Source organism: Aythya fuligula, chromosome 18 (genome assembly GCF_009819795.1).
Source record: "Aythya fuligula isolate bAytFul2 chromosome 18, bAytFul2.pri, whole genome shotgun sequence".
Taxonomy (NCBI): domain Eukaryota; kingdom Metazoa; phylum Chordata; class Aves; order Anseriformes; family Anatidae; genus Aythya; species Aythya fuligula.
The window spans coordinates 12619342-12647184 of record NC_045576.1 but is presented as its reverse complement, the minus strand read 5'-3'; the positions used below and the strand labels follow the sequence as shown (position 1 = coordinate 12647184).

The 27843-nt window shown below is 59.2% G+C and overlaps 5 protein-coding genes across 5 annotated transcripts; 3 read left to right on the top strand and 2 right to left on the bottom strand.

The window, feature by feature from the left end:
* Positions 1–658: 658 nt before the first annotated feature.
* Positions 659–1227, bottom strand: NPB (neuropeptide B). The gene is made up of 2 exons (XM_032199955.1): positions 994–1227; positions 659–787 (listed from the first exon to the last, which is right to left on the bottom strand). The coding sequence occupies exons 1-2, from the start codon at positions 1225–1227 to the stop codon at positions 659–661; spliced, it is 363 nt and encodes a 120-aa protein (XP_032055846.1).
* Positions 729–1781, bottom strand: ANAPC11 (anaphase promoting complex subunit 11). The gene is made up of 3 exons (XM_032199740.1): positions 1673–1781; positions 1431–1591; positions 729–787 (listed from the first exon to the last, which is right to left on the bottom strand). Exons 1-2 carry the CDS (start codon positions 1779–1781, stop codon positions 1446–1448), a joined length of 255 nt encoding a protein of 84 aa, XP_032055631.1. The 3' UTR covers positions 729–787; positions 1431–1445.
* Positions 1782–1990: 209 nt separating this feature from the next.
* On the top strand, positions 1991–6576 carry ALYREF (Aly/REF export factor). The gene is made up of 6 exons (XM_032199683.1): positions 1991–2236; positions 2532–2663; positions 4802–4949; positions 5045–5108; positions 5274–5451; positions 6304–6576. Exons 1-6 carry the CDS (start codon positions 2003–2005, stop codon positions 6316–6318), a joined length of 771 nt encoding a protein of 256 aa, XP_032055574.1. The 5' UTR covers positions 1991–2002; the 3' UTR covers positions 6319–6576.
* Positions 6577–6790: 214 nt separating this feature from the next.
* On the top strand, positions 6791–14213 carry ARHGDIA (Rho GDP dissociation inhibitor alpha). The gene is made up of 6 exons (XM_032199710.1): positions 6791–6868; positions 10614–10823; positions 11043–11126; positions 11724–11800; positions 11982–12045; positions 12498–14213. The coding sequence occupies exons 2-6, from the start codon at positions 10634–10636 to the stop codon at positions 12695–12697; spliced, it is 615 nt and encodes a 204-aa protein (XP_032055601.1). The 5' UTR covers positions 6791–6868; positions 10614–10633; the 3' UTR covers positions 12698–14213.
* Positions 14214–17841: 3628 nt separating this feature from the next.
* P4HB (prolyl 4-hydroxylase subunit beta) lies at positions 17842–26753 on the top strand. Its single transcript, XM_032199733.1, has 11 exons — positions 17842–18037; positions 18184–18390; positions 19156–19289; positions 19507–19644; positions 22337–22441; positions 22720–22845; positions 23237–23437; positions 24075–24195; positions 24416–24597; positions 25047–25133; positions 25677–26753. Exons 1-11 carry the CDS (start codon positions 17851–17853, stop codon positions 25758–25760), a joined length of 1572 nt encoding a protein of 523 aa, XP_032055624.1. The 5' UTR covers positions 17842–17850; the 3' UTR covers positions 25761–26753.
* The last annotated feature ends 1090 nt before the right edge of the window (positions 26754–27843 follow it).

The window sequence follows — 27843 nt, the reverse complement described above, 5'->3', positions numbered from 1 at the left end:
CCAGCTGCTCCCACGCACACCCAGCTGGGCTGTCCTCATCCTCCGAGTCCGCAGCATCGCCAGTGCCCTGCGCAGGTTGTCCTGGCCCAGCCCAAGTCCCTCCCAGGCCTTGCTTGGCCTGACCCGGGCAGCCCTCTCAGCCCCAGACAAGGCTCCTGAAGGGTTCAGGGATCCAGACCCTGGGGTGCGAGGTGGGGGGCTCAGCAGTGATGTGGGGAGCTGCCTCCCCTGCAGCAGCTGTTTGCAGATGATACAGGAACAGTGCTTGGAGCTGTTCTGGGCATGGAACCCCCCCCCATGCCTGTCCCACAGACCTCAGGGCCCCTCTTCCCAACTAAATCAGGTGCTGTTCCAGCACCTGGTGCTCCATTTCGACGGGTTCCCTCTCCCTGGGCTGTCCCCTCATCCTGAGCCCAGCGATGGGGCCCCAGGCTTGGCTCTGTCCCCCTGCCCACAGCACCAGTAAGCCTCTCGCCCCACGCCAGCTCTGCTTCCCTGGATCTACGCCCAGCGGGGCAGCCCCTGTGTGCCCCAGACCCCAGTACGTTTCCTCCACCCCTGCCGGGGCTTTCAGCAGCACCTCCCTTCCCCGCAAGGACAGACGAGATCACTCCAGTCCAAGTGCATTTATTGTTGCTGCGGAGCCACCGGTGCTGGCTCAGGCATCCCCGCACTCCCTGGGGTCCAGGGACAAGGTCACGTCTGCTTTGCACTGGAGAGTGCCGGGGACTCCCAACAGCGCCTGGCAGCTCCGCGGTTCGGGGGCGACGTCCATCACGCACGGTGCCTGCGGGGGAGACCATCAACAGGACCGGGGGCCCCAGGACGTGGTGCTGCTGGGGGAGCCGGGCTGCCCCAGTGCCCCGGAGCCCTGCGGGCAGCTGAGATCCTGCTCCTGCTGCTTGCTGGAGCGCGGGGTCCCGGTGCCCGCAGCCGGGCAGCCCCAGCACACCCCGTGCCCGGCACCCCACGGGGAGCAGCCCCGGTACTCACCGCGGTGTGGGGCAGCACGGGGGGCCGGGCCGAGCCGGGCGGCAGCGCTCCGGGATGGCGCTCAGCGGTGTCGGAGCGGCGAATGTAGGGCGAGCGGCGGAGCCCGGACAGCAGCCCCGAGGCTCTGCCCACCGAGTAGAGGCGGGGCCCGGCCGCCTGCCGGTACCAGGGCACGGCGGGGCGGCAGAGGCAGAGCAGCGCCAGCGCCAGCCCCAGGCAGCGGGCGGCGCGCATGGTGCCGGCGGGACCGCAGCGCTGCGGGGCGCCGCCGCCGCCGCTTTATAGCCCGACGGGGGGCGCCGCGCCCGCCCCCTCCCCGCCTTGGCCCGGCCCGGCCCCCCGGGCGGCGCAGCCCGCGGCAAGGAGCCGCTCGCCCCCGCCCGCCCCCCCCGGCTCCCCCCGCGCACGAGGGCGGCGAGCGGCGGCCGCGCGCTTACCGGGGGCGGCGCCGGTCACTCCTTGAACTTCCACTCCTGGCGGCACATGGGGCAGTGCTGCTGCACCTGCTGCGAGTGCAGCCACTTGAGGATGCAGTGCATGTGGAAGCAATGCGAGCACTGCCCCCACACCAGCGGGCAGTCGTCCCCGGGCACTTTGCCTGCGGCGCGGACACGGCGTCAGCCCCGGCCCGGCCCCGGTTCCCCCCCCCCGGTTCCGCCCCGCCCGGCCCCGCGCTCACAGTCGGGGCAGCAGCCGTTGAAGGCCATGCGGCAGATGCCGCAGTTTTCGTCGTTCGCCACCCACAGCCACGAGGCGACCCCGTGCCAGCTCCGCACCCGCACCCGCATCGCGCCGCCGGAAGGCCCGCCCCGCGCCCCCCTCCCGCGCCGCCGGAAGTCCCCCCCCCGCTCCAGCCCCGCGCCGCCGGAAGTCCCGCCCGCCCGCCCCGCGGAGCCCGGCACGCACGCGCGCGCGGCGCCGCGCCTTCCCCCCGCCGGCCCCGCCCCTTCCGCTTCCGGCGGCGGCGCAGCGCGGCCGGAAGTGCGGGCCCCGGAGCGGAGCCGCCATCATGGCCGACAAGATGGACATGTCCCTGGACGACATCATCAAGCTCAACCGCAGCCAGCGCGGCGCCGGGCGGGGCGGCGGCCGGGGCGGCCGGGGCCGGGGCGGCGCCACCCGCGGGGGCGGGCCCGGCCGGGGCGGCGTGGGAGCCGGGCGAGCGGGCGGCGGCGGCCCCGTGCGGAACCGGCCGGTGATGGCCCGGGGCGGCGGCAGGAACCGGCCCGCGCCCTACAGCCGGGTACGGCCGGGGGCGCCGGGCGGGGGGAGGGGGGAGCGGCCGCCGCCGCCACTGCTGCTGCTGCCCGCGGGCCGGCGGCGTCCCGGGGAAACGGAAACGGGAACGGAACGGGAAAGGAACGGGCCGGGCCTGGGCAGGGGGCGGCGGCGCGGGGGCAGCCCCGGGACGGGGCCGCGCGGGCGGCGGCCGGGCGGGGGCGGGGGGCGGAGGGGGCCGGGCCGGGCCGGGCCCTTTGTGCGCTGCCGGCGGGCGGCGGGGCCCGGCGGCGCTCAGCGAGGTGCCGGTGTCGTTGCAGCCGAAGCAGCTCCCCGAGAAGTGGCAGCACGACCTCTTCGACAGCGGCTTCGGCGCGGGGGCCGGCGTGGAGACCGGCGGGAAGCTGCTCGTCTCCAACCTCGACTTCGGCGTCTCGGACGCGGACATCCAGGTAGGGGCCCGGGGGCGGCCGCGACGCGCGCGCGGGGGCCGTCGGGGGGGGGTTTCATTCATCGCCCCGCGGCCGGGGGCAGGGGGCGGCGGCGGGAGCCACCCCGGCCCCGGTGCCTGCCTGGGTCGGGCAGGGGGAGCTCCGTCCCGGGCGGCCCCGCGGCCCCGCCTGGTTTTGTGCCGTGGGTGTTTGGGGGCAGCTCCGGCTGTGGCTTCGAGGTGCCTGCGGCTCCGAACGGCCGCGGTGCTGTGCAGAGCTGTGGTTAATCCCCTCGTAAATGGCTCTGCTGCGGTGCGTGGGGGAAGATGCTGCTGGGTGGCTCAGTCCTCCTGTGACTGCAGAGGTTAGAACGGGCCCTGTAAGCTCTCAAGGTCCGTGTAACTCCAGCAGTTCTGTAACTGGATGCGGGCATCCGTTTGCTCTGTTTGTGTAGGACCTCTTTGCGTGGCTTCTTTTTTAAAGTCACATCTTGTTAAGTGCCAAGGTTTTCCTGTAGACGCGTCAACCAGTGACACTGAGGAGACTGATTTGTGAGGGAGAGCCTGCTTCCTTGTGCTGCAACTTCTTTAATTACTTTATCTGTTTTGCAGTAGCTAAATTTCTTAGCCCTGTCACTGGTCCCGGTTATATCGCTCGTTTGAGCAGTGCCTTGGGTAAGAACCTGCCAGGCTCTTTGCTCGGGCGTGCGGTACGGTTCGTCCCTGAGCTGGTTGGGATGGGCTGGGGCTGAGGGCACAGCACTTCCGTGCTTTCTGCATCTGTTAATTTATTCCAGTTTTTCCACATGCTGATCTGTCCGTGTCGGGAGAATTGGAAGCAAGGTTTTTTAGGTCACCCAATTACCGGGTGATGTGCTTAAAACGCTTCTTTTTCTCACGTAAGTTTGGGATTGGTTTAAGTAAGTTTCCCGTTTGTTGTAGTCAGGCAGATCTGTAGTCAGTAAGAAAGCAGATCTGTGAAGTCTCCTGGGTTTGCTGCGTAAAGTCGCATCAAGTGCCATGCAGTTTGTCAAGTCACAGCAGTGTAACGAGCCCGCGTGCTCTGCAGGACAGTTGCGTTTTGCCTCTTCCACTGTTGGCTTGGGCTGCAGGAGTGGACGAATTTCCACGAGGGTCTTACACAGCAGCAGAGCTGATGGATGTGTTTGCACCTTGCTCTTTCCACCCATCCGTAACGTCGCGCTGCCTGAGATGCGCTGCCTGTTCTCTTTGTTTCTGTGCTGATGGTGTCAGCAACGTGGCAGCACAGCTCAGCGAGCGCTGGCAGGAGGGCACTGGAAGGAGCCTCGCGTGCGCCTTGCTCGGTGCTGCGGCTCAGGAGGAGCTGGTGGTCCCATGGCGCAGCGAGAGGGGTCGCAGCGTCTCCTCCCGTGCTGCACTGCGTTCTGAGAGCTTATTTTGGGTGCTGTGATGGTGCTCGTGTCCGGTAAACAAATGCGAGGGAGGAGCTCGCCGTCGAGGTTGCCTGAAGTGCTGCTGGCTGGCGAAAAGAAAGAATATTTATAGTGCTCTTCTCAAATGCTTGGGTAGTGGTTCTGAGACGGCAGAGCGGTGTCTGGGCTCTGCAGCACGCAACGCAAAAGGTGGCGTGCGGTGCCCACCGGGGACACCCTGCGGTTCTGCAGTGGGTTTGGAGCTTTGGAAGCACGGGGCGTAGCAGGACCCCGCAGTGTGATGATGTATCCCTAGGTGATGCACTAAACGTAGGACCTGTGAAACAAACCAGGTGGCTCTGTGCATTCTTATAGATCATTCTTCCTTAGAGAAATGGGTTAGGGTCTGGATAATTCCTAAAACAGTGACTCTGTAGATTCAGGCTTTACAAAAAGGCTTGTGGTGTCCCTGGGAAAAGAAACAGGCCAGCGTCCCTTGAGGCTGTGCTGTTGACACCCTACGTGCGCCCTGCGAGTGGTGAATAAGGAGTCCTGTTTGGTTTTGCCACTGATGGCTCCTTTCTGAAACTCTTCTCGTAGCCCAAGTTCCCGTCTGCCATGGCTGCTTTCTCTGAGTTGCTAGGGAAGCTTGGAAAGCCCGTGTAAATCCTGACAGCAAGTGGGGAGGTCTGCCTCTGCTGCATCGTGGCTGTTCAGCGTTTGCAGTGCTAATGGAAGCGTGCTCTCTTCTCTCTCTGTTTCTCAGGAACTCTTTGCAGAGTTTGGGACCTTGAAGAAGGCGGCAGTGCACTATGACAGATCTGGCCGCAGCCTAGGGACAGCAGACGTGCATTTTGAGAGGAAGGCAGATGCTCTGAAAGCTATGAAGCAGTACAATGGAGTCCCCTTGGATGGTGAGTCCGCGCGGCTGTTTGAGGCGTTTCCCTGCCTGGCTGGAGGGATCTGCCTTGCCATCGTGCTCCCAAGCTAACCGGCTGCTTTTCCCCAGGGCGCCCCATGAACATACAGCTGGTTACGTCACAGATCGACACACAGAGGAGACCGGCACAGAGGTGAGGGGCGGCGCTGCCACGTGCAGGAGTCGCTGTGTGGGTCAGCGCGGGGAGTGAGCTGCCTCCCTCTGCGGGAAGCATGGATTCGTCTCCCGTGCTGCAAACTCTGGGTGCCTGTGTGGGTACCCAGAACGCGCTGTAACGGGTCCTTTTTCAAAATCGCAGTGTAAACAGAGGTGGCATGACCAGAAACCGTGGTGGTTCAGGATTTGGTGGTGGAGGAGGCAACAGGCGAGGTAGTCGTGGCGGGAGCAGAGGAAGAGGCAGAGGAGCTGGGAGAACTTCCAAACAGCAGCTCTCTGCAGAAGAACTAGATGCACAGCTGGATGCTTACAATGCCAGGGTAAGTGCTGGCTGTGCGCAGGTGCCCTGCGGCATCTCCAAGTGGGCACTGGCAGCCCAGGGCTGGCTGCAAGGAGAAATCATCTTTCAGCTTACTGGGCTGAAATAGTTTCCGTCCAAAGCTGAGCATTGCCCTGTTCCTCTAGTTACCTTAGCTCTCCAGAATTACTGCTGCTCATAAGAAACGGGCCCTTTCCAGCGTCCCCAGACTCGTTAGGGGCTGTGTAGGCCAGGCTCGTCTGTAGCCAAAACAGCTGGGATGAGCGATAGCTGTGTAACAATGCCCAGAGAGATAGTGGGCTGGAAAAATGAGAAACAAAAGGAAAAACAGTGAAGGAACCGCCTTGGATGCTGAGAGAGATAAAAGCGATGCTAGTCACAGCGTGCAGGTCCCTAACGCAGAACAAGATGAACAGAGCAACGCACCTTGTGTCATTTGGAAAGAGCCCCGATGTTGTACCACAGCAGGGTTAAAATCTCGATAGAGAATCAAGGTTAAACGTGCACCCGGTGTGCTCTGAACCGAGCTGTCTGCGCTGAGGGAAGGGGACACGGTTGGGGCAGTGGCACAGATGGAGTGAGCTGAATTCCAGAGTTCCAGAGAACATTGGCACAGAGCCGTGTTCTGGAGCAGTGTTCTCTGGAACCCGGGATGCTTCGATATCATCTGAGAAAGATTTGGGTGGAGGAGGAGGACGGGGAATGCAGGGAGCGTGCCTGAGCTGCAGGGGTGGCAGGCTGGCCCCAGCTGGGAGGTGTCGTGCGGTGGGGGGGTGATGCTGGGGGGGCGGTGCTGGCGGGTGCTGATGCCGGGCGGTGACGGCTCTTCTCTCCCCTCTCTCCTCTCTTGCAGATGGACACCAGCTAAAGCGGTGGGTGCGGCGCGGCGCACGGGGGGGCTGCGGCCGCCCGGCTCCGTGGTGCCGCGGGAGGGCCGCGGCCGGCCCCGAGGACGGGATCGTTTTCCTTTTGGTTGGGATAGGTTTTAACCTCGTGTAAAGGTTTTTTTTAATGCCGAAGCAGACCCGTTTTGTACCGAGTTATTTTGGGATACATTTTACTGGTTGCCTGCCGGCCGGGGGGGCTTTTTCACCTCGGCCGTAATAAACTAGAACCGTGTCTAGAGCCCTGCTGCCTGCCGCGCCCCGCGCGCCTTTCCCGCGCCCGCGCCCCAAGCCCCGCCCCCCTCCGGGCCCCGCCCCTTTCCTGTGCCCCGCCCGCTCGGCGGGCCCCGCCCCCCATCGCGCGCGCGCACGGCCCGGGCCAATGGGCGCGCCGCTGCCGGGCCGGAAGCGAGGCGCGGGCCCCGCCCTCGCTAACGGGAAGTGACGGGCGTGGCCCGGAAGTGCGGAGGTGCGCGGGCGGCTGGGCGGATCCCGGCGGCGGTGTCAGCGCGGCGCGGAGCGCGAGCAGGGCCGGTACGGGGCGGGGGGAGCCGGGACGGGCGGGGGCGGGGGAGCGGGGCGGGGGGCGCGGGGCCGGGTCCCGCCCGCTGCGGCCCGACCGGGCCCCGCCGCTCGGCGCCGCGCGAACGGGAGCGGCCGGGGGGGGGGGGGCCCGGCCCCGAGCGCCCTCAAACGACCTTCGGGGGGGGGGGGGAGGGGCGGCGCCTCCGCTCCCGGGGAGCTCCCGCGGCCCCCGCCCGGCCCCGCCCGGCCGGGAGCGCCCCGCGGGCAGGGCGCCGCTGACGGGAGGAAGCCGCGTCCCGGGGCCGGGCCCTGTGGCGGGGGCAGCCGCGGGCCCCGCCCCGCCCCGGCTGCGGGAAGGGGCCGAGCGGCGGGGCTCCCGCGGGGTCCCGGCGGGTTCCGCGCACCGGGCCCCGCTCCTGGCTGGGGGAAGGGCCCCGCGCTGCGGCCGGGCGGGTGCCGGGTCCGGCCCGCGGCGCTGCGGCCCCGTGCCCGGGGGCCGTGCCGAGGGAGCTGCAGCGGTGCTGAGCGGAGCCCGTCCCGCCCGGGGCTGCGCGGGGCGGGGCTCAGCGGGGGGCTGCGGGGGCCTCCCGGACCCGGTGCGCTACGGGAGCGTGCGGGGCTCAGCGCTTCCCTGCCGCGGACACGGCCGGCACCTCGCGGGGGGCTGCGAGCCTCCCCTGTGAGCCAGCGCGGCCCCGAGCTGGTGCCGGGGCTCAGCCTCGGGCGAGGCGGGAGCTCGGCGGGGCCTCGTGCGGGGAGGCAGCGCCGGTGCCTGAGGTCCCCTGGGCCCAGCCCCGCCGTCACCTGTTGCCCTGGGCTCCCGCACGCGCGGGGCGACAGCACGGCCCCGCTGGTGGCAGCACTGGGGGCTTCCTGTGCCCGCAGCCTGTGCAGCCCCGCAGGGAGCTGGGTCGGCGAACTGAGCTGGGGGAAGGCAACCCCGCAGAAATGGTCGTGGGCTGGACCGGGTCCCTGGGGGTTGCGGGGTGGCTGCGCGGCCTTCCTGTGCCCATGGGGAACGGGGGAAGGGTGGGGGCTGCCGGAATCGGCCCCGCCGTGGCTGCCTTGTGGACATCCGAAACAATTCGCTGACCCACAGAGGCTCCGAGCAGCTCCTGCCGCTGCTGCCCCGGGGTCTCAGTTCCCGCCCGGGCAGAAGTCGCAGTTTTTCGTTTTCTGTCCGGAAACGGAGTGACTTCCCGGGCAGTTTCTCGCTGCAGCAGCAGGTGGGGCTCTCGCGTTCGCTGCTGCTGGCTCCTGGGCGCTGCACGAAAAATACCCAGAAAATCCAGGAGGAACTGCAGGCGCGCGGCTGTCAGACGGGGGGAAGTGCTTCGGTGGCTGCTGGGGGCGCTTGGCCCCGCATCCTGCTGTCACCAGCCCCGCGGCTCTGCCTTGCCTGGCGCTGCGACGGCTGCTCTGGCACGCGCCTGGGGAAGAGCCGCTTTGCTGACTGGAGCAGCGACAAACGCTCTGTCCTGGAAGCCTGAAGGGCGAGGTTGGGGCCCCCAAAAAGGTTCAGGCGCCACCGGGAGCCTCCTTCCTTCCTTTCTGGCCCAGGGCGCGGGAAGTGGCCACGTGCCAGGAGGAGGCGCCCGGGAGGAGCTGCTGCGGGGGGGCTCTGTGCCTGCCCCACGGGGGGCTCTGTGCCTGCCCCACGGGGGGCTCTGTGCCTGCTCGGGCCCTGCTGCCGGCAGGCCGGGTGCCAGAGGCACGGTGATGTTTTTCCAGTGCTTGCTGGCAGAGCTGGGCCCTGGCTCAAGCTGCTGCCTGGAATTCCGCTCGTCCTTTCCGGAGGTTTGTGTCGGCCGGGAGAGCCGTTTGTTAACGCTGCCGGGGGGGTGCCGGGGCCCAGAACTCGGCTCCCAGCAGTCGGCAGCGCCCGGGCGCTGTGCAGCGAGCTCCTGGCCTGGCCCCGCTGCGCCAATGCCTGCGGCTGCTGCCTGCTGAGCTCCTGCAGCCCGGGAGCTGTCTGACAGCCGCTGCAGGTGCTCGCCGGCCCGGTGCTGAGGAGTTCTGCCTCTGCCTCTGCCCAGCCCGGGAGCTGAAGGCAGCGCGTGCCTGGGGGTGCTGCTGGAACAAGCGCACGGCTCCTGGCTCATCTCATGTGGGCACGGCTGGGCCTTGCACCACGCCTTCGGGAAGGCTCAGCCTTAGGGACCTCGGGAGTCACCCGCAGTTCTTCGAGGCTCTCGCTGGAACCCGGCCGCTGCCGTTCCCTGGGGGCTGCGGGCATTGGAGGAGGTCCCGGAGCTCCTCAGCTGGGGGGGGGGGCAGCCTGGGGGCGATGCCTGGCTTGGAGCTGAGGCACAGGGCAAAGTAAGGGGCTAAAGTAGAGGAACAAATGCTTGAGGGAGTGATTGCTGAACACTTCTGGGAGCCTTCAAGGCTGGAGCTTTTTTGGACAGGAGCCCAAAGGAAGTGGCTGGGTTTGATAAGGATTTACCCGGGTGAAATCCAGGCAGTTCACGCACAGTGTGAGCTGAGTGGCCTTTTGAGTACAGATTTCCGTGACATCCCGTGCCAGGCTCTGGGGAGCCCCCGCAGGGGGGCCGGTTTGTTGTGAGCTGAGGGGTGGGCGCAGGCTGCTGGGGCTCAGGGGCGCGGAGGTGTGAGGGGCACAGCTCCCCCCACAGACCCAGAGCCCCCAGAAGGATCTCGAACCCTCACACCTTCCCCACCCCGAGCCCAGGGGTAACCTTTGGTCACGTTTAACACCCAGCAGCAGCAGGAACGCTCCATCGTACCAGCTGGCTGCCCAGAGAGGCGGGCCAGTCTCCATGGGGGGAGCACGGCCGGCCCGGGATGGCTCCGGAGCCGTTCCCAGGTTTGGCTGCGGGCGAGAAGAGCCCCGGCTGCACCTCCCACTCCTGGGGACTCCAGGCCAGGGGCTCTGTGGCTGGGCTCGGCCCCCCCGCCCCTGCCCTCCCTTCTCTGCCCCACACGTTCGCTGGCGGGGCTGGAGATGTGCGCGGTGCCATCCGAGCTGGCAGCCTGGCAGAACGCTCCTCATATTTGTGGACAAAGGCGAGGAGCCGCTGCCAGGCCCCTGCAGGGCTGGGCGTGTCGCTGTGCCCCGAGCGGGGTGAGGAACGGCAGCGCTGGGGGATCCTCTCCTGGTCGGGAGGCACCTTGGGAGAAGCGGAGCAGCTGAGCTGCGTGCTGCTGGCAGTCACCTCTCAGACGGGAAGAGAAAGGTGCTTGGCTGACCTGGTGCAACCTGTGCAGCACGCTGCGGGTGGAGACCTGGCTCTTCTTTAACGAGTCGGCATTTCTTGAGGAAGGGAGAGCAGCCGGGGGCTGCTGGCGCTTGGACCAGTGGTGCGCAGAGCCCTGGTCTCGGCTGGAGCCGTATTGGAGAGAGGCAGAACTGGGCTGGGTTTGCTCTGGGCCTGGGTTTATCATAAGGGAAAGCTTTGCCCGGGTGTTCTTGTGGAGGAGTCGTGTTTCCTATGGCCTGGGGTATTTATTTGCCTGTTGCAGCTTATGAACGCAATGCAGAGGCCGATGTTTCTCTTTTGTGTGGGCTGAACGTGAGACCTGAGCTACCGGAGGAATCTGCCCAGGCTGCGGGGTATTGGCGCTTGGCAGGGATGTGTCCCCCCAGGGACAGCCTGAGCAGGGCCCCAGCGTGAGAGGGAGCCCGTGGAGTAACGGGGCCGTGCTGGGCAGGCTCTGTGTGCTGCCGGGCTGTGCCGCTCGGGAAGGAGCCGGCGCGGGTGGGAAGCTGCAGTTTCACTTCTCCTCCCTTCAGTGTAAGTCGCGTGTGTGAGGATGGCAGAGCAGGAGCCAACGGCAGAGCAGCTGGCCCAGATTGCAGCTGAGAACGAGGAGGACGAGCACTCCGTCAACTATAAGCCACCTGCCCAGAAGAGCATCCAGGAGATCCAGGAGCTGGACAAGGACGATGAGAGCCTGCGCAAGTACAAGGAGGCGCTGCTTGGTGCCGTCACCGTGACTGCGGGTGAGCCCTGGGACGCTCTGTTCCCCTGGAGCAGGGCGCGGGGACGGAGGGGTTCCTCCTGCCTTGAGGGGGAGATGCTCAGGGAGAGACTGGGCTGGGCAGAACACAGCAAGGAGCCCCTGCTTCTGTTCTTGCTTTTTCTAAAACTGCCTTGGGAGGAACGATGTGTTGGTTGGTGTGAGGGGTGGGTGTTTGAGAGCCTCTTTCTTTGTCTTCTAGACCCTAACGCTCCAAACGTGGTGGTGACCAAACTGACGTTGGTCTGTGCTACTGCTCCCGGCCCTCTGGAGCTGGACCTGACAGGTGAGCTGGGAACCAGAATCGGCCCTTCCAGGTCAAAGCTGCTTTAACGTGGGGCCTTCCAGAAGCTGCTGCCAAGGCACCGGTGGCGCGGTGGGCGAGCCCTCCTGCCCCTTCGCTGGGTGCAGAGCCACTGCCCCGGCCACAGAGGATTCTCCGCTCCAAGCCCCGCTCCTTGTGTCTGAGCTCCCCTGTCTGAGCAGCGGCCTTTTGCTTCCGCTCCACTGCCTGCCCTGGCGTTGTAGATGTGCGAGCTGCCAGACGGGGGAGCCGGCTGTCCTCCAGCACAGCGACGCTGATGGCAGCTTCGAGATGGTGACAGCTTTGGGGCAGACATTACAAAGCGACGCCCGTGAATGACCCGCGTTGCTGCCTGCAGTTCCCTTTCGTAGGGCGTTGCTTCCCCACCTCAGGTAGCACGAGCAGTGTAACAAGTTGAGTCCTGAAACACAAAATAAAAGGATAAACTGCGTGCTGTGTGTGCAGTAGGGGTCCAGTCCCCAGCTGCTGCACATCCTGTCCTGATCACCTCTTGCAACTTAAATCCATCCCAGAGCATGATGGAAAGGGACCCCGAATCACCATCTCCCTTCTTTGCAGGTGACCTGGAGAGTTACAAGAAGCAGGCGTTTGTGCTGAAGGAGGGTGTGGAATACCGGATAAAAATCTCCTTTAGGGTAAGAATTCAGATCTGAAAAGTGAACAGCACTGAACTTGGGAGCATCTGACTACTGCAATCCCAGCACAGGGCGTGCTTGGGCCCCAAAACGAGTGGGATGGAGCAAATAGGCCACTGTGGGTGGGGCAGGCAGCGTGTGGAAAAGATCTGTCTTCAACGGCCTTTGCTTGTCTCTGCAGGTTAACAGGGAGATTGTGTCAGGGCTGAAGTACATTCAGCACACGTTCCGGAAAGGAGTGAAAAGTAAGTGCCTCGTTGTGGCTCGGGTACTGCTTCGTGTGAGGCTCCCAGCGCTTTCCACTGCTGTGGCGGGGGCTTGCCTGCTGCCCCAGCTGCTCGCGATGGGAGGAGGCAGACTCTAGTTGGAAGCACGGCCACGTCTGTGCCGCTTGGCCAGTGGCAGCGTGTGAAGGCTCCCAGGCCTGCGCTGGGGTGGCAGCCTGTGGTCCTGGAGCCCAGAGGTGATCAGATCAATTGTGTGCGGACAGCGGTACTGCTGGGGGGAGGCACTGCCTGCAGGGCTGCTCCTGGAGCGAATGGTGCTGCTAATTGTGGGTGACAGTTCGTGTTCTTACAGAGGCCTTTACTTTTTGTGAATTGTTGTAGGAGTAAGAGACCCTTCATTTGCTTTCATTTGCCCCGAATGCAGGGGAGGCTCTTAAGTAGCTTCCCTACATTCCTTCTTTTTCTCCTAGTTGACAAGACTGAGTACATGGTTGGGAGCTATGGCCCCCGAGCAGAGGAGTACGAGTTCCTGACCCCCATGGAAGAAGCCCCCAAGGGCATGCTGGCCCGGGGCAGCTACAACATCAAATCCAAATTCACAGATGATGATAAGACTGACCACCTGTCCTGGGAGTGGAACCTGACCATCAAGAAGGATTGGAAGGACTAGCCCTTCCCAAAGCCAATCCCCAGAGAGCGTGAATCAGACAGTGGCTACCGTAGAAATCCCTCCCTGTACCAAAGTGCTGACATTGGAACCCTCTTACCTTCCATCCCCTGTTAAATTTGACCAGAGCGCTCGGTTTTGTAATGTGCCCCCTCCCCAGAGAATCACTGAATCCGTTGACCAAACCCTGCTGTCTGCATCTGATCTCCAGCTGCTCGTCCCAGGGCCGCGCTGTTCCAGCACAGGTGGGAGCGTTCGCTCCCCTGCCAGGCGCTTCGCTGCTTCTCACCTTCCTCTGTTCTGGTTGGTGCTGAAGGGGAGACTCCTGCACTCGGTGTGGGATCCTGTGCTTAGCTCTCCTGTGCACAGCTCAGGGCAGCTACTGCCTCCAAGTAGCTGAAGAACCTTGATGCCAGGCAGCTATTTGAATCTATTTGTTGGCTAAAATCATGTCCAGCCTGCCCCTTCCCCCCAGTCAGTGTCCCGAGGACGCTGGCACCTTCATTTGTGGATGTTCCCTGTAACCATGATGCCTTAATGTGTAACACGTATCCTCTAGGGAGGGGGCCCTGCCCTTGTTACACTTTTTAAATGCCACCCGCCCTCCCCCTGTTTGTTGGCATGGCACTCAGCTTGGTCACGCCCCTCCTGGGTATTAGGAAAGATTCACAACTTCCTGCTTTGCTGCTGGTCCATTCCTCACCCGAGACTGGACATCTCCGGAGAGGAGGGCATTGTGACACCCCGGGTGACATCCCGCCCCTTCCCCAGGCCACCCTCCCAGTGCCCGGAGCTGGCCTGGCAGAGCCCTGTCCCTGTTTGTCTCCGGACTCTCTGGGCAGCCCCGGTACCTCCAGAGGCATAGAGGGGGTTGCAAGGCAGGTGGGTGCGGGAGTCACCAGTGGTGCCATCACCTCAGACTTATTGCAGCCAGAGGAGCTGCAAAGCACTGAAATACCAGGACAGCACCTGCCCTCCCGGCTGTTTTGGGCTGAGGATGGACTAGTCTGTTTCTGCAGCTGCTCTCCTGATGCGATCAACAAAGAGCTTGCAAAGGACAAGTATTCAGAAGCGGTTAATGCCTTATGTATCTGTTCTGCCTTTAAAATCTGTGCCTGGCCTGTCAGTATTTATTGCCTTGACACTCGACTCCGTGCCCCGAGCCCACAGCAGACCCCTGCAGCACTCCAGCCTGCCTCCCGGGGCTGCGCTGACACGGCACTTGGGGCGATGGGGGCCTCTGGGGCCCACGAGCCCCTGACGGCAGGCATGTTCCAGCTCCGCAGCCCTCTTATTTGGATCTTCCCACGTTGAGGTTGTATTAGAACTGGGACCAAGTACATGTGGCTTTCTCATAGCTACGTCTTTGCCTCTAACTCTCCCTCGCCCTGCCCCTAGAGAGATTTTTGTTAATTTGATTTGGTGCATATTGTCTGTAAATCCTAGACCCGGGTTAACAGGTTTGGAATCATCGTCTGCTTCTCCTTTTATGACAGTTAAATAAAATCTTTGAACTGACTGCCTGCTGTCCCTTCTGGGTCTGTTCTGGGTCTTTGTGGGAGGTGGCAGAACTGCTATCCCAGAGCCAATTCCTGCAAACAGCCGTGGTGGGGGGAAGAGCAGAATCCTTGGATTGCCTGTGTTGTGCAGCAGCACTTTGGGGAAGTCCTTGCCAGAGGAGAACAGGCAGGAAGCCCAGGCTGCCGCATCCTTTGCTGCTCTCAGGGGTTTGTGTTTAAGATCTGTACATTGCTGCTCGCTCTGTTCTTTATGGCCTGCGGTATGAGGGGTGAGAAGGGGAAAGAGGGAAAACGGCGGGTGTGAGGCAGTGAGGGGACGCCTCCTGCCAGCTGAGAGCAGCAGATTCTGAGCCCTGGCCTGCCCGCAGCCTGCCTGCAGCAGCGAGGTGATTCCTGTGCAGGGGAAGGGGGGAAACAGCTGGAGGGACAGCAGAACCTGGGGGAGGTGATGTGTGGTGAGAGCCTGGGGGGTTACGGAGCACGCGGTGTTTGTGCTGTGGGTAAGGAACTTCACGGGGGAACTGGGAAACACTGAAAGGAATCCACAGCACTGCAGAAGCCTTAGAGATGGCTCAGCCCTGCTCCTGCGCTCAAGGACTCGCAACGGGAAGTGAGAGCTCCAGACACGAGAGGGAAACGACGGTGCTGAGAGCCAGGGCCCCTTCTGGCCCCGGAAAGCTGCCAGGGCTGCCTGAGGCTGCAGCGGGAGGAGACGTCACTCGGAGCCCAAAGGAAAGTGCCAGGACCCAGCGACAGCAGGGCAGGAGCCACCTGCAGCCGGGGGGGAAGTGCTGCCGGCACCCTCACGGCCTGCGCCTGCCTCACGCCTCGCTTCTGCCTCATCCCCCCCGGCTGAGCCCAGCCGGGCGCTGCGGCCGCCTCCCCCCGTGCAGCGGGGCCCGAGGGGCAGCGCCGCAGGCACCCAGGCGTCACCCTCCCGGTGTCGGTTAGCGCCAGCCCAGATGTGCCGATAAAACGAACAAAGGCTCCTTGTGGCGGCCCCCAACAGCCGCTCTGCGGGCAGTTACTGTCAGGGCCGGCTCCTGTCTGATGCAATCTCCGGCTCTTTGGCAAGTTTTCCCAAACGGCCGACGTTGGCGTTGCTGCCAGATGGGTCCTGCGGTGGGGGTGGTGGGGGGTGAGGTCGGGGGGTTGCCAGGGGCTGCCGTGGCTCAGCGGTCACTGCCCAGCTCCCCCCAGGGTGCGGTGCCGGCTGCAGGGCTGCTGGCCGGGCTCTCCCTCCTGGCAGCCGAGCCCCCGCTGTGCACTGGGACAAACCCCGAGGGGCTCTGCTCGGGCGTGGTGGCTGGGTGGGCCACGGGATTCTCCCTGCTCGTGGCTTCCAAGCAGAGGCCTCAGCCCTTTCCAGGAGCTGCACCTCGTAAACCTTGGCTCTGCGCTTGCACAACGGCGGGGCCGGGCTGCTCTTCTGGTTTGGCGGCTGCTCGCAGTGCAGCAGCTCCATCTTTGACAGCGCAGCGGCTGTGAAGCTGCAGAGCTGCAGGTCCCCGGGCGTGGCGGGGTGCACGCACCTCTACTCAAACGGCAGCCTGGGAAAGCTGAGGTCGGGGGAGAGGTGACATTAAATCCTGGGTGGTGCTCGATGTTACGGGCCTGGCCCTCCTGCACTGGCTGGTTGGGTTTGGAAGTCGAGGGCTGCTCTGTCCCAGGCTATGGGCCCAGCAGGGAACAAGAGAGCAGAGGAAGCATCCTGTACACAGCCAGGCCAGGCAGTGCCCCACCTGTGCAACTTTGGTGTTTGTAGCCACAGCAGCAGAGGGACGTTTAAAGGGATTTGAAGAGACAAGTGTACTGTTCATGGAATGCTGGAACACGGCTGTAAGGATGCCACACTCAATGGGGAAAGGCTCCCCACCAGCACCCAAAAGAACAAGAGGGCTGCAGCACGCCCGAGATGTCAGAGGGCCCCATCTGCCTCACCAGCACCGCTGAGCAAACACCAGCAGCTTGGCCCCACAGGTGGGCCCCACCGGCAGCACTGACGTGTGGCAGCGCAGCAGCTCCCTGCCTTGAACCCCACAAACTGCTGGCAGCAGCAAACACCACTCTGGCTGCTGGCAAACCCTGCCTCCGGCACCACCGGGTGAAGCTTTTCTGGCACGAGCTGCCTGAGCTCAGAGCCCAGCCCCTACACAAGGGAGCACCCCCCACCTCACCCTGCTTGCAGGTAGGAGCCGTTCGCTCAGGGCAGCGGCTCCCAAACACTCTTTTGTGTGGAACCAGCCCAGGCAGCCAAGTGTGAATGCAGGATCTTTTTGGCAGCAGCTGATTCCCCACCCTGGCTGCCCGACATGCCTGGGCCTGCAGCCCTGTGTGGCGTGCTCAAGGTGTTGGCTGCTGCTTTGCCAATGGCACCTTCGTCACCTAGAGTTAACCTGGATTCTTTCTGGGCCGCAGCAAGGCGCCCAGCCCTGTTCCCAGCCAGAGCTCCCAGAAAGGCACCTGCTCGTGGTGCCTGTAGAGAGCCCAGGCGGTCAGGGAGCTGGGGAGCGCCGTGCTCCCAGCCCTGCTGGCCTTGGGCATTCGTGGCCCAGCCCTCACGAGGGGAAGAACGGAGAGCAAAGAGCAGATCTCGCTGCTCCTTGGACTCGCTGATCCCCGCGGGTCCCTTCCAACTCAGCCGTTCTCTGACTCCCCAGCAGTTGCCATGCTGGCAGCTCGGCAGGGCGCGGCCGGGCAGCGGGGCCGGCTCCTGCACCGCCCTTATCAGCGGGCAGGGGGGTGCCGGCGGTGCCCTCGGCCACCCGCCCGCTGCCAACGCCGCAGCCAAAGGCCGGGCGCGCTCCCCGCGGGGGGGGGGGGGGGGGGGGCAGGGAGAGGCCCTCGTGCCCCGCTGGGGCCTGCGGCAGCCCGGAGCCCGCGGCGGCCCCGCACGAGGCGCGCAGGGCCCGGCACCCACCGGGCCCCGGGGCTCGAGGCCTCTGCTCCCCGCGCGGGGTCGCCCCGCCGGTGCCGCGGGCCCGAGCCGTGAGGAGGCCGCCGGGCGTCGGCGGCAACCGGGGGCCCCTCTGCGCCTCGGCGGGCGGCCGGGAGGGGCCCGGCGGCTTCCTGGAGCCGGGACCGTCCCGCAGCGGACCCAGGGGTCCCGGCCCGGCCCCGGCCCCGCCGCCCGCCCCGGGCCTGGCGCCACGTGCCCGCGGGCCCCGCGGCGGCGGCGAGGCGCGCGGCGGCGGCAGCGCTTCCGCTTCCGGCCGGGTCAGAGGGCGGCGGCCGCGGCCCAGTCAGATCGCACCACGCGCGTCTGGCCGCGCGCAGGCGCAGTGCCGCCCGCCGGGGCCGCCCCACTGCCACGTCCGAGGACGGGCGGCCGCCGACTGGGCGCGGGCGGCCGCGCGAGACGGCGGCGCCGACCAATGGGCGCCGCCGCAGCGAGGAGAGGGACCAATGGCGGCCCGGCGGCGGCGCGGCCGGCCCGGCGGCCAACCCGCGGCGGCGGGCGGGGGGCGCGCCCGGCGCGCCGGCCAATGGGAGCCGCGCGGCCGGCCCCGAGCCAATGGCGGGCGGCGGCGGCGCCAGCGCGGCGCGGCCAATGGGGCGCGGCGGCGGCGGGGGGAGGCGGGTTTATAAGCGGAGGCGGCGCCGCGGCCGCCCCGTCCCGGCCCGTCCCGTCCCGCCATGGCCGCGCTGCCGCCCGCGATCGCGGCGCTGCTGCTGCTGCTCTGCCTCCACCCCGCGCTGCCCCGCGCCGAGCCGGGCCCCGGCGGGCAGGAGGCGGAGGAGGAGGAGGACGGCGTCCTGGTGCTGCGCGCAGCCTCCTTCGAGCGGGCGCTGGCGGCGCACCGGTACCTGCTCGTCGAGTTCTGTGAGCGGGGGACGGGCCGCGGGGGGCGGGGGGCCGGGGGGGTGGCGGTGGTGGTGGTGGTGGGCTGGGGCCGGGGGGCGGTGGTGTCGGGCCGGGGGCGCGGGGCCGGTCCCGTCCGGTCCGTGACGGCCCCGCCCCGCCCGCAGACGCGCCGTGGTGCGGGCACTGCAAGGCGCTGGCCCCCGAGTACGCGAAGGCGGCGGCGAAGCTGCGCGCGGAGGGCTCGGAGATCCGCCTGGCCAAGGTGGACGCCACCGAGGAGTCGGAGCTGGCGCAGCAGTTCGGCGTGCGCGGGTACCCCACCATCAAGTTCTTCCGCAACGGCGACCGGGCGGCCCCCCGCGAGTACACAGGTGAGCGCCGGGGGCAGAGGGCGGCGACGTGGCACCGGGCCCCGCGTGGCACCGCTCCGGGGCCGGACAAGGTCCACGGCGAGCTCCTGGGAGCGCAGCCTGCTGTGCCCGGCACGGCACGTGAGCGGGGCCACGCGTGCTGCGCCTGGGAGGGGGGTGGAGGGGGTGGGGGGGCCTCTAACAGCACCCAGCACGGGGAGTGGTGGGCGCAGGCAGAGCCGTCCTGCTGGAGGGAAGCAGAGCGCTCCCAGACTGTGCTGTGCCTTGGCTTGACCCAGCTCAATCAGCGTGGCTCAAACAGCTGAAAAGTGCCTGAGTGGCTGGGTAAAGGGCCACACAGAAAGCTTGAGACAAAAGGGTAATCGAGAATTAGCACAGCAGAGATGAGCCATGCGAAGCCCCGTGGTTCAGGGCTCTGAGAATAACCTGCAGAGCGCTGAATCTTGAAAGGAAGCCACGGCACGTTTCCCTGAAACAGCAGCAGTATCTCAGCAGTTCTCTGTTGCTGATCAAAGTCTAAGAGCATGCTTGGGCTAGACCAGTTGTGAGAAGAGTGGATTCCTGAGAGCCCTTGCACAGTGACTTGACGATTATGGATGCACTTAATTATGCTAGGAGGGGAGAGAAAGAGTTGCGTAAACGATATCTCAGCTTTTCCCCAAGCTATCAGCCAGCTGCTGAGCAGTCTCTCTGAAGACTTAGGATTTTTGTATTCTTAGTCGGAGGATAAAAAGTGCATTGGTGTTCTCTATCTTTCTGGTGTAGCTGGCAGAGAAGCAGATGACATTGTCAGCTGGCTGAAGAAACGCACCGGCCCGGCTGCAACTACCCTGACAGATGTTGCTGCAGCAGAGACATTGGTGGACTCCAATGAAGTGGCTGTCATCGGCTTCTTTAAGGTAGAGTTGGTGCTTCCCTCTGCATGGCTCTTGTGTATGTTCAGCGCCTTTCCTGCTTCTGCCCCATGGGGATCCGACAGCTGGGGAAGGCTCCTCATAAGTTGTGAAACACTTGCTGTCCTGTCCTACTTGATCTTCAAGTTCTCTGGCTCGTAAGCCCTGGGATGTTTATGCTCTGGTTTGTGTCTCATGTGAAACGCTTTCCTTTATTCCCCAGGATTTGACATCAGAGGCTGCAAAGGAGTTTTTGTTGGCAGCAGAATCTGTGGATGACATTCCTTTTGGGATTTCCTCCAGTGACGATGTCTTTTCCAAGTACCAGCTTAGCAAAGACGGAGTGGTCCTCTTCAAGAAGGTACGGGGTGGTGCAAACGTTACCACCACAACTTGAGTCTTTTTCCTTGTCTTACCTTTTCTATAAGAACTAGATTTAAGAGGGTGCTCCCGGATGAAACTTCAGAAGATTCAGTGCTGTGTCTAATTTTCAAGCCTTTTCCAAGCCTCAGAGACTGGAGGAGGGGGGAAAAGCCGAGTCCATGGTCCTGTTTGGGGGCAATTGGAGCCAAGTCCCTTGGCAGGGAGCAGTAGGCTGGGGAGTGGCCTTTGGACGGCAGAGGGCGGCCTCAGCAGCTCCCTGGCTGTGTGTGGCCTCTGAGCTTTGTGTTCAGAACGTTTCTTCACTTTCACTTTCCTGTTTCTCGAGTTTCTGGCTGCAGTGCGGTGACGGTCAACACAATCTTTAAAATACTTATGGCTGTAACTAATGTTTTCTGTGTCCCTTCTTGAGTTTTAAAGGCCTTTAACAGAACGATAGCCAAGTTCTTGATGACTTGCCGTGATATTCTGTTAGACTGTGGCTTAACGAAGTTGCTTTAAATGCACCCATTACTGAGCTCTGCAGTCAGTTGATGGCTGCTTCCAGGGGTTCTGTCTCATTGCTGTGGGCTCTGCTGCACAGCGATTATAGCAAAGTTCCTAAGAGGATTTGCAGCTTCAGCTGACAAGGCTGGGGCTGTTGGATTATGTGTGAAGGGACATTGGTCATCTACAGAATCGGAAATAAACTTCCTGATGTCATCTTGTCTATTAAAAGCCAAGATGTGGGGATGTAATTTTAAGCTTGAGAAGACAAATTGAGGTTCCTTAGATTGGGTTGTACTGCACAGATGGGTGCAGCAAGGTAGGATAGAGTGCAGCTGTGGGTTCCAACTGATGTGTAATCTAATCACAGTTGTCAGTCTGGCCTAAGACAGGCTAAAGAACTTAATGAATTCCTACTTTATTCTTCTTCCAGCTGAAATAGCTTGTCTCATTTCACTATACATCTGAAATTGTAGTTAACTTTGTGGTGTGAAGTCAGAGGGTTCCTCAGATTAAAATGGTCAAGGGTGCAAGTAGACTATCGTAGGATCAGAGAATAGTTTGGGTTGGAAAGGACCTCAAAGATAATCTAGTTTGAACCTCCCTGTCATGGACAGGGATGTCTTCCCCTAGACCAGGTTGCTCAAAGCCCCATCCGGCTGTTTTCTGGCTAACAAGTTTGAGATGATCTCCAGTTGATCTCACAACTGGAGAAGCTGGGGCTGGTGTAGGACAGCAGTATTTGGATTTGGCTGAATTACTACCTGTACCTTGCTGCTCCTGCAGGTACAGCTTTTGGTATGTGACTCCTGTGTATACTCTATTCATGGGTAATACCCGGCTGAAATAGCTACTTGTCGAAGGACATGAAAAGTTGAGAAAAATCCTTGCAAACACAAGTCCAAATAGAAATGTTCTGTTAAAACCATCTCTTCGGTAGCTGCAGGGAGTAGTAGCATCTGGCTCTGAGTTCAGAGCAACTGAGGATGTTGCCTTAAGTGGCTAGGATGCAGCTAGGACTTCCAGCACTAACAAGTGGTCACGCTGGGTTTACTCTGTTACCTGTGCTACCCATTTTTACATGCTTAGTTCTATGCAGTGCATTCCACGGTCTTAGGGGGCTAAGCAACCAAATGGAATTGTGTGGATTTGATCTGATGTACTATCTTCTGACACTGGTAGTCATTGTAATGTGCCATGAGAGTTCTAAAATGTCTCCAGTCTCCCACAGACCAAGGTGAAAATGAGCACCAGTGGTAACCAAATACAGCATAAGAACTGACTTGCCTTTTATTTTACCAGCAGTCCTGATTTTGGACTTTGGCTCAGAGTCCTGTGGTTAGCTGAGCTTAAATCAAGAGGGTTTGTTGGCCCTTGTGGCTCATCGTTCTTGCCTTATTCTTTGTGTGCCTTATCCATGCTTCCAAAGACCTTCAAACAACTGCTTTGAAGGCTTTAAGGACATGAGCATTACTCTGGAAAGTAACTTCATTGCCATGTTAAAATGTTTAGTGTTTTGCTCAGCTTTTCAGCTGTGACTTTTTTGCTTCCTCTAGTAGAAGGTTATCTGAGTCCACTATCTTGCTTCTGCCAGTAACTTGAGGGTTGCTGTGCCGTGGGACTGCTGTGTTGTTCTGCACATCCTCTCTTTAACCTTGATGTTCCTTTAAAGCTATTTCCATCTCCAGGCTGTTGGCTGGTTTCTGAGAATCCTGACCAGATGCAGGTGTTGGTCTGATATAAGAAGGGATTTGGCACCTACAGTGCAATGTGTTGAACGTGTGCTGTCTGCTGTAACGATAGAGGCTGAACCAACTGTGTAGAGCTCAGTAAGCTGCTACTTCCACAGCACGGTGAGGCTTTGCTGTCAGACTTCTTTCATAGCACTGGCCAGTTAACATGTGTGTATCTACTCTGGTGCTGCAAACTCCTAAGCAGGAAGCTGTCCGTGTTGTGGAAGCTCCTCACTGGTCTACCTAATGCCTTTTACAGTGCCGTGAGGTTGCTACAAAAAGTTCTTCTTGGTGACCTGTTTCACAAGTGTTTTCATGCTTCTGCAGAACATTAAGCTGTAAGCTGGATGTCTGGCTGGTTGTTAGGGAGTGACTTAAAACTGCTTGCCAGGAGGAAGAGAACCTTGATTCACTCTCTATGTGAAAATGTGGTGACCATATTTCTCTTTGCAGTTTGATGAAGGCCGTAACAACTTTGAAGGAGATCTCACAAAAGATAACTTACTGAACTTCATCAAGTCTAATCAGTTGCCTCTGGTTATAGAGTTCACTGAACAGGTAGGTGCTCAGATATTTGAGGCCTTTCCGTAGCTACTGTATGAATGCAACAAAGTTTAAAATGTAGATTCAGCTCTTAGCTTGGAGCTGGAACTAGTTTGATATTATGGAGTGGTCAAATATTGCTTATGCTAGAGCTGAATCAAGTGAAGGAAGAACACAAGAGAAAGGAGGTATAAGCTTGCTGTTCAAAGCAGTCCTGCAGTATTCTGACTTCTGTGGTCTAATGAGAATAGCAGAGCGAAGTTTTATTTTCGGTTTTATTTTCTACTCCTCAGACTGCTCCTAAAATCTTCGGAGGAGAGATCAAGACTCATATTCTGCTGTTCTTACCAAAAAGTGTGTCTGACTATCAAGGGAAACTGGATAATTTCAAGAGCGCAGCTGGAAGCTTCAAAGGGAAGGTAAGATGGATGGCTGGGACTATGAATTATGTGACCACCTCCTGCAGAGCTGTAACACTCTGCCTATACCCACTTAACAGCTGTGGAGGAAGACTTGAAGCTAGCACTTCCTCTGCCTCTCTTGGTAGTAGGCGTCTGAGTCACTGGCTTGTATAACCGATTAAGGAATAGTAGTTAACTTATGACTTTCCTTCTAGATTTGACTTAAACATTGATGCCAGGCTTGCACATGTGCTGCTTAAAGCATTGCAGCTTTAGCATGCGTGCTGTGACAGGGTGCCCTCCTAACAGGCTTGGCTGTTTAGCTCTTGTCTAGCTCTATGAGTGTCTGTATAAAGTATCTTTAGCCAAGAGATACCTGTCCTCATCATGTTATCTCTTTCCTCCGAAGATCCTGTTCATCTTCATAGACAGTGACCACAGTGACAATCAAAGGATTTTGGAGTTCTTTGGCCTAAAGAAAGAAGAATGTCCAGCTGTACGTCTGATCACCCTGGAGGAAGAAATGACCAAATACAAACCTGAATCAGATGACCTCACAGCAGACAAGATCAGAGAGTTCTGTAATAAATTCCTGGAGGGCAAGATCAAGGTAACAATGCTGCTAATGCTAAACTTACTGGCTGAGCAAGTGCTAAAAATGCTCTCTGTGAAGAGCTGTATGAAATGTGCAAATCACCCAACTGATGTACAGGATATCTAGCAGCCTTTGTGCTGAAAATAGTGTAAAACCATTGGGGCATGAAGACAGTAGGAAAGCAAGTTACATGCTGGTACCTGAGTACAATTGAGGTCTGCTCTTCCTGCTTCTTGGAGCTGTGCTGTTCTTTCTGCTAATGAGCCAAGGAAGGTACTAACTTGCATGGCACAGTTAAAAGAGCTCTTGGCTCTAATTTGGTGGAGGTAGCTACATGCATGTGACTTCAGCAGTGACTGTGTAGCTAAGCTCTGTCCTTAGAGAATAACATTGTGGGAAGGAAACAGTATTGCTGCCAGAGCTGAAACTGCATTTCTTCCCACACAAGAGCACCCATTTTCACACTTTGGGGTGGGGAGTAAACTTTATATTAGCAGAAGAGGAAGTGACTGATGTATCCGATTTGCTTGTAGTCTACGACTGGAGGCACTTGGGTATGGTTAACTCAGGCTTTCCAGCCTATGTCATTGATGGACATTCCAAGTAGCTGTACAGCAGATTGCGTGTGTCTGAATTTCACTTTCTATTCCAGCCCCATCTGATGAGCCAAGATCTTCCTGAAGACTGGGACAAACAGCCTGTCAAAGTTCTAGTTGGGAAGAATTTTGAAGAAGTTGCTTTTGATGAGAATAAGAACGTTTTCGTGGAGTTCTGTACGTATTTTTCAACAACAAATTCCAAGTAACTGGTATAAAAGGAATGCCAAAATACTTCATGACCAGGACTGGGGAGAAAGCATCTTACAGAGTCTAAGCCACAAAGGGAGCGCATCAGTTGAAAACAAATGTGAACTCTTGTCTGGCGTGGGGTCTAGGTGGTGTGTGGTGTTAAATTGTTGGGCTGTTGGTGCTAAATATGTTTGTTAATTAACAGATGCCCCCTGGTGTGGTCACTGTAAGCAGCTGGCTCCTATCTGGGACAAGCTGGGAGAGACCTACAGGGACCATGAGAACATTGTCATTGCCAAGATGGATTCAACAGCCAATGAAGTAGAAGCAGTGAAAATCCACAGCTTTCCCACACTCAAGTTCTTCCCTGCAGGCTCTGGCAGAAATGTAAGAAGGCAGCTGACACTCTTACAGATCAAATAATGAGGGAGCACTAGATATGCTGAAGTTGCCTATTTGAGTTCCTTTTTGGACAGGCTTGTGGGAGGGCTTTCCCTTCTGTAGGGATAGAACACATCAGGTCTACAGGACATCTGAGACCCTTTTGGGAGGGGGGCTGGGTTGTAGGAAACAGTTTGGGGATGGGAAGTGGGAGTGGGGAAAAGAGGAAGTATAGCAGAAGACAGTGTGCTCATCTGCAGGCTATTCTCTCCTCGCAGTGATCTCTGAAGTCTAGTGGCTGAGCTGTTTTCCTTCGTCTCATATGGGTGAAGGTGAATTTTTAAATTCCCTTTTGCTTGGCATGTTAACTGTTGCTCAGAAAGATAATTCTCCTTTCCAGGTGTGTGGTTCTGTAGGTGCATGTAACAGTTATCTTGATGTGTTTTCCTGTGTAGGTAATTGACTATAATGGGGAGAGGACGCTAGAAGGATTCAAAAAATTCTTGGAGAGTGGAGGACAGGATGGGGCAGCAGCTGATGATGTGAGTAATATAAATTAATACAGTACTCTAGCTCTGCAAAATGCAGAGTATGGGTTGCTTTGGGTGGAGTGACCAAATCCTAAGCCCTGAAGATCCTGGGTTATGTGGCAGGAAAAGGGTATTGGTGAGCAAAAGTGTCCACATCATAAAATGTGACCCGTCAATTCACTTGCAGCCTGGCTAGCCACTGGCCTGTTGTAATGGACTCCTTTTATTAAGAATACTTGAGGTGGGTGTGAAATAAATGCCTCTTGAGAGGCTAAAATACCAAGAGCATGGAAACTATTGGTACAATAACCTCTAAACTTAAACAGGCTGCCTCTGGTCATTGTGCAAACTGCTGGTGTATGTAGGGCTTGTTCTTTAAGAGCTCTTGCTTGCTGCTTTTCAGAGGGTTCTAACATGTAACTTCCTAAACTGACTACTCCTGGTAGTCTCTGGATGTCTTGTTGACATGGCAGCAGCAAATATGTTAGAGAAACTGTTGTTTTTGGATCTGACTAATATGCCAGAAACAAGTAGTTATCTTTGTCTACTACACAGGATCTGGAGGATCTGGAGACAGATGAAGAAACAGACCTTGAGGAAGGTGATGATGAGCAGAAAATCCAAAAGGATGAGTTGTAAAGAAGACTGATCTACATCACCCAAAAATCAGACACTAAATTGGCTGCTGTTACGCAGCCCAGTGAGTCAGAAACCCATTAAGATTTAAAACAGAAGGTGAATGACTGGAAATCCAGGGATTGGCTTTTAAAGTAACACTTCACCCTCACTTCTCTTTACACTTGACTATCTTTTTCTTTCACTTTCGAAAAGGGATCTGTCACTAGGTAGCCAGCCCTGCCAGCTGGGTTCATTCTTTTTTTTTATTGTGATGTACTTTTTTTGTACACAGCTTTTTGTTTCAAGTATTCTGTTCTTCTGGATAGAAGCAGGTTGTGAAGTGGTAGCATGAGTTTAATAGCCCAACATTTTGGAGCCTTGCCACTAATACCTTCCAAGAAAGCTTTTTCCCTTTATCTTTGAAAACTAAAGCCTGTAGCTGATTTTTACCACCTGGCAGGTTCCTTATTGGTCTCAGCTGTTCTTCCCTGGAGCCTTCATCTGTAAGGGAAGAAGGATTAGGCTGACTGCATCAGTCCTGGTTGGAAGGTGGTTATGAAGGTGCTTCTCTTCATGTAGGCCAGCTTTTCCCTGTACTTTAAGACATTTGGAGATGACTGTTTGAAACACCTGGAAGGGTGGAATACTATGTGCACTGGCTGTGGCAGGCTCTGAGGGTGGAGGTGATTGCTGGCTTACCAGCTTAGATGAGACCTAGCTGTGTTGCCATCCTTTTGATCAAATGCGAGACTATTTTGCAGTCACTTTACATGCATTATTTTGAATGGGTTGACCAGGCAGGTGGGGGGTGGGAGGGCCTGATTAAAAACACATCAAATGCAAAACAAACATGGGACTTAAAACATGGGACTTAAAATTACTGGGTTTGGGGGAGGAACTTGAACAAGGGAGTGCCTCAAAGGCCTGATCAGTGTCAGGCTTGCTCTTAGCATTCCGCTATAATAACATTGGAACTGCATTTGTTGGCCAAATAAAGTTGAGATTTTAATACTACTCTGTCTCCATCTATTGGGACCCGGAAGAAATATTTGGACCTGAGCTGGAAGAAGATCAGAGTTCCAGGCTGGTTCTCAAGTGATTCTTCCAAAGTGGTGTTAGAAAAGACCATCAGCTTTTCAAGCTCTTGCTAGATACTGTATTAAATGAGCTGTTGGAGGTACACAATTACCAGCTCTGCAAGCAGTAAGCATGCATTGGCGGGGCTGCTGAGTGTAAGCTGCTCTGCCTGCCAGCTGGCTTGGGGTGGTGGGACCTCATTGCTCCTGAGCAGTTAACCAAGGAATTTGCCTACAGGGGGACCTGGGACTGCCCCTAGTGCTGCTAGTCAGGCTCACATGATCCAGTGAGCCACGCTGCTATTTCCACACCAGTCACTTACTGCTGAAAATATTTTTGTAAGGAAATATGCTATGAATGTCACATGGGGAGGCCTAGTGAATCTGGAGGGCACCTCAGGAGGCTACCGGTGCCAATCACCTAATGTGGGTGCACTGGAATGGTAGAACACAAATGTGGCACAACACTGGGCTCTGACCTGCTGCAGTTACCTGGGAGCAAGGACCCTTCTTGGTCCTGTTCTGGTGTGCAGCAGTGCTGGGGCTGCTGATAAATGCTGTGACACCTGAAGAGGGCAGGGGCTCTCTGGCCTCCAAAGGCTGGCTGTCAGCAGCAGCTTTGAATAAGAAAGCTGCTTTGCATTTTGAGGGAGGAGAGAAAGAGAAGTGAGTACAAATTTCCATGGGAGTGCTCCTGCCTAGAAATCAGCTCAAAAAAGTCCATTTTGAGGAGTGACTAAAAGCGTAAACAAGACTGCCACTCTGTGGCGGTTCTCTTTTGTTTATAGTCTGAGACCTGCTCAGAGGAGGGGAGCTTTTCTCATGCACCACGGCTGCTCTTGGTGGAGAAGGGCTCCATGGGAGGCATCTTGTGTACACAACTCGTCGCTGCTGCGAGACAGCAGGCTGCAAGTGTTCTGTCTCGGCAGCAGCCAGTTCAGCCTTCTGTCGTGTGGTGCCTGAAGCAGGGCTGAGCAGACACAGCAAGATCCCTGTATTTGCTAGAAGATGGAGAGCTGCAGCAGGCA

Bases quoted from the DNA above. Each gene is read 5' to 3' on its own strand.
- NPB (XM_032199955.1), bottom strand. From the start codon at position 1,227: ATGCGCGCCGCCCGCTGCCTGGGGCTGGCGCTGGCGCTGCTCTGCCTC. The intron at 788-993 runs GTGAGTACCGGG...TCTCCCCCGCAG, and splicing joins CCGTGCTGCCCCACACCGCG to GCACCGTGCGTGATGGACGT.
- ALYREF (XM_032199683.1), top strand. From the start codon at position 2,003: ATGGCCGACAAGATGGACATGTCCCTGGACGACATCATCAAGCTCAAC. The intron at 2,664-4,801 runs GTAGGGGCCCGG...TCTGTTTCTCAG, and splicing joins TCTCGGACGCGGACATCCAG to GAACTCTTTGCAGAGTTTGG. The intron at 5,109-5,273 runs GTGAGGGGCGGC...TCAAAATCGCAG, and splicing joins CAGAGGAGACCGGCACAGAG to TGTAAACAGAGGTGGCATGA.
- P4HB (XM_032199733.1), top strand. From the start codon at position 17,851: ATGGCCGCGCTGCCGCCCGCGATCGCGGCGCTGCTGCTGCTGCTCTGC. The intron at 18,391-19,155 runs GTGAGCGCCGGG...TTTCTGGTGTAG, and splicing joins GGCCCCCCGCGAGTACACAG to CTGGCAGAGAAGCAGATGAC. The intron at 24,598-25,046 runs GTAAGAAGGCAG...TTTCCTGTGTAG, and splicing joins CTGCAGGCTCTGGCAGAAAT to GTAATTGACTATAATGGGGA.
- ARHGDIA (XM_032199710.1), top strand. From the start codon at position 10,634: ATGGCAGAGCAGGAGCCAACGGCAGAGCAGCTGGCCCAGATTGCAGCT. The intron at 11,801-11,981 runs GTAAGAATTCAG...TTGTCTCTGCAG, and splicing joins GGATAAAAATCTCCTTTAGG to GTTAACAGGGAGATTGTGTC. The intron at 12,046-12,497 runs GTAAGTGCCTCG...TTTTTCTCCTAG, and splicing joins GTTCCGGAAAGGAGTGAAAA to TTGACAAGACTGAGTACATG.
- ANAPC11 (XM_032199740.1), bottom strand. From the start codon at position 1,781: ATGCGGGTGCGGGTGCGGAGCTGGCACGGGGTCGCCTCGTGGCTGTGG. The intron at 1,592-1,672 runs GTGAGCGCGGGG...TCCGCGCCGCAG, and splicing joins CAACGGCTGCTGCCCCGACT to GCAAAGTGCCCGGGGACGAC.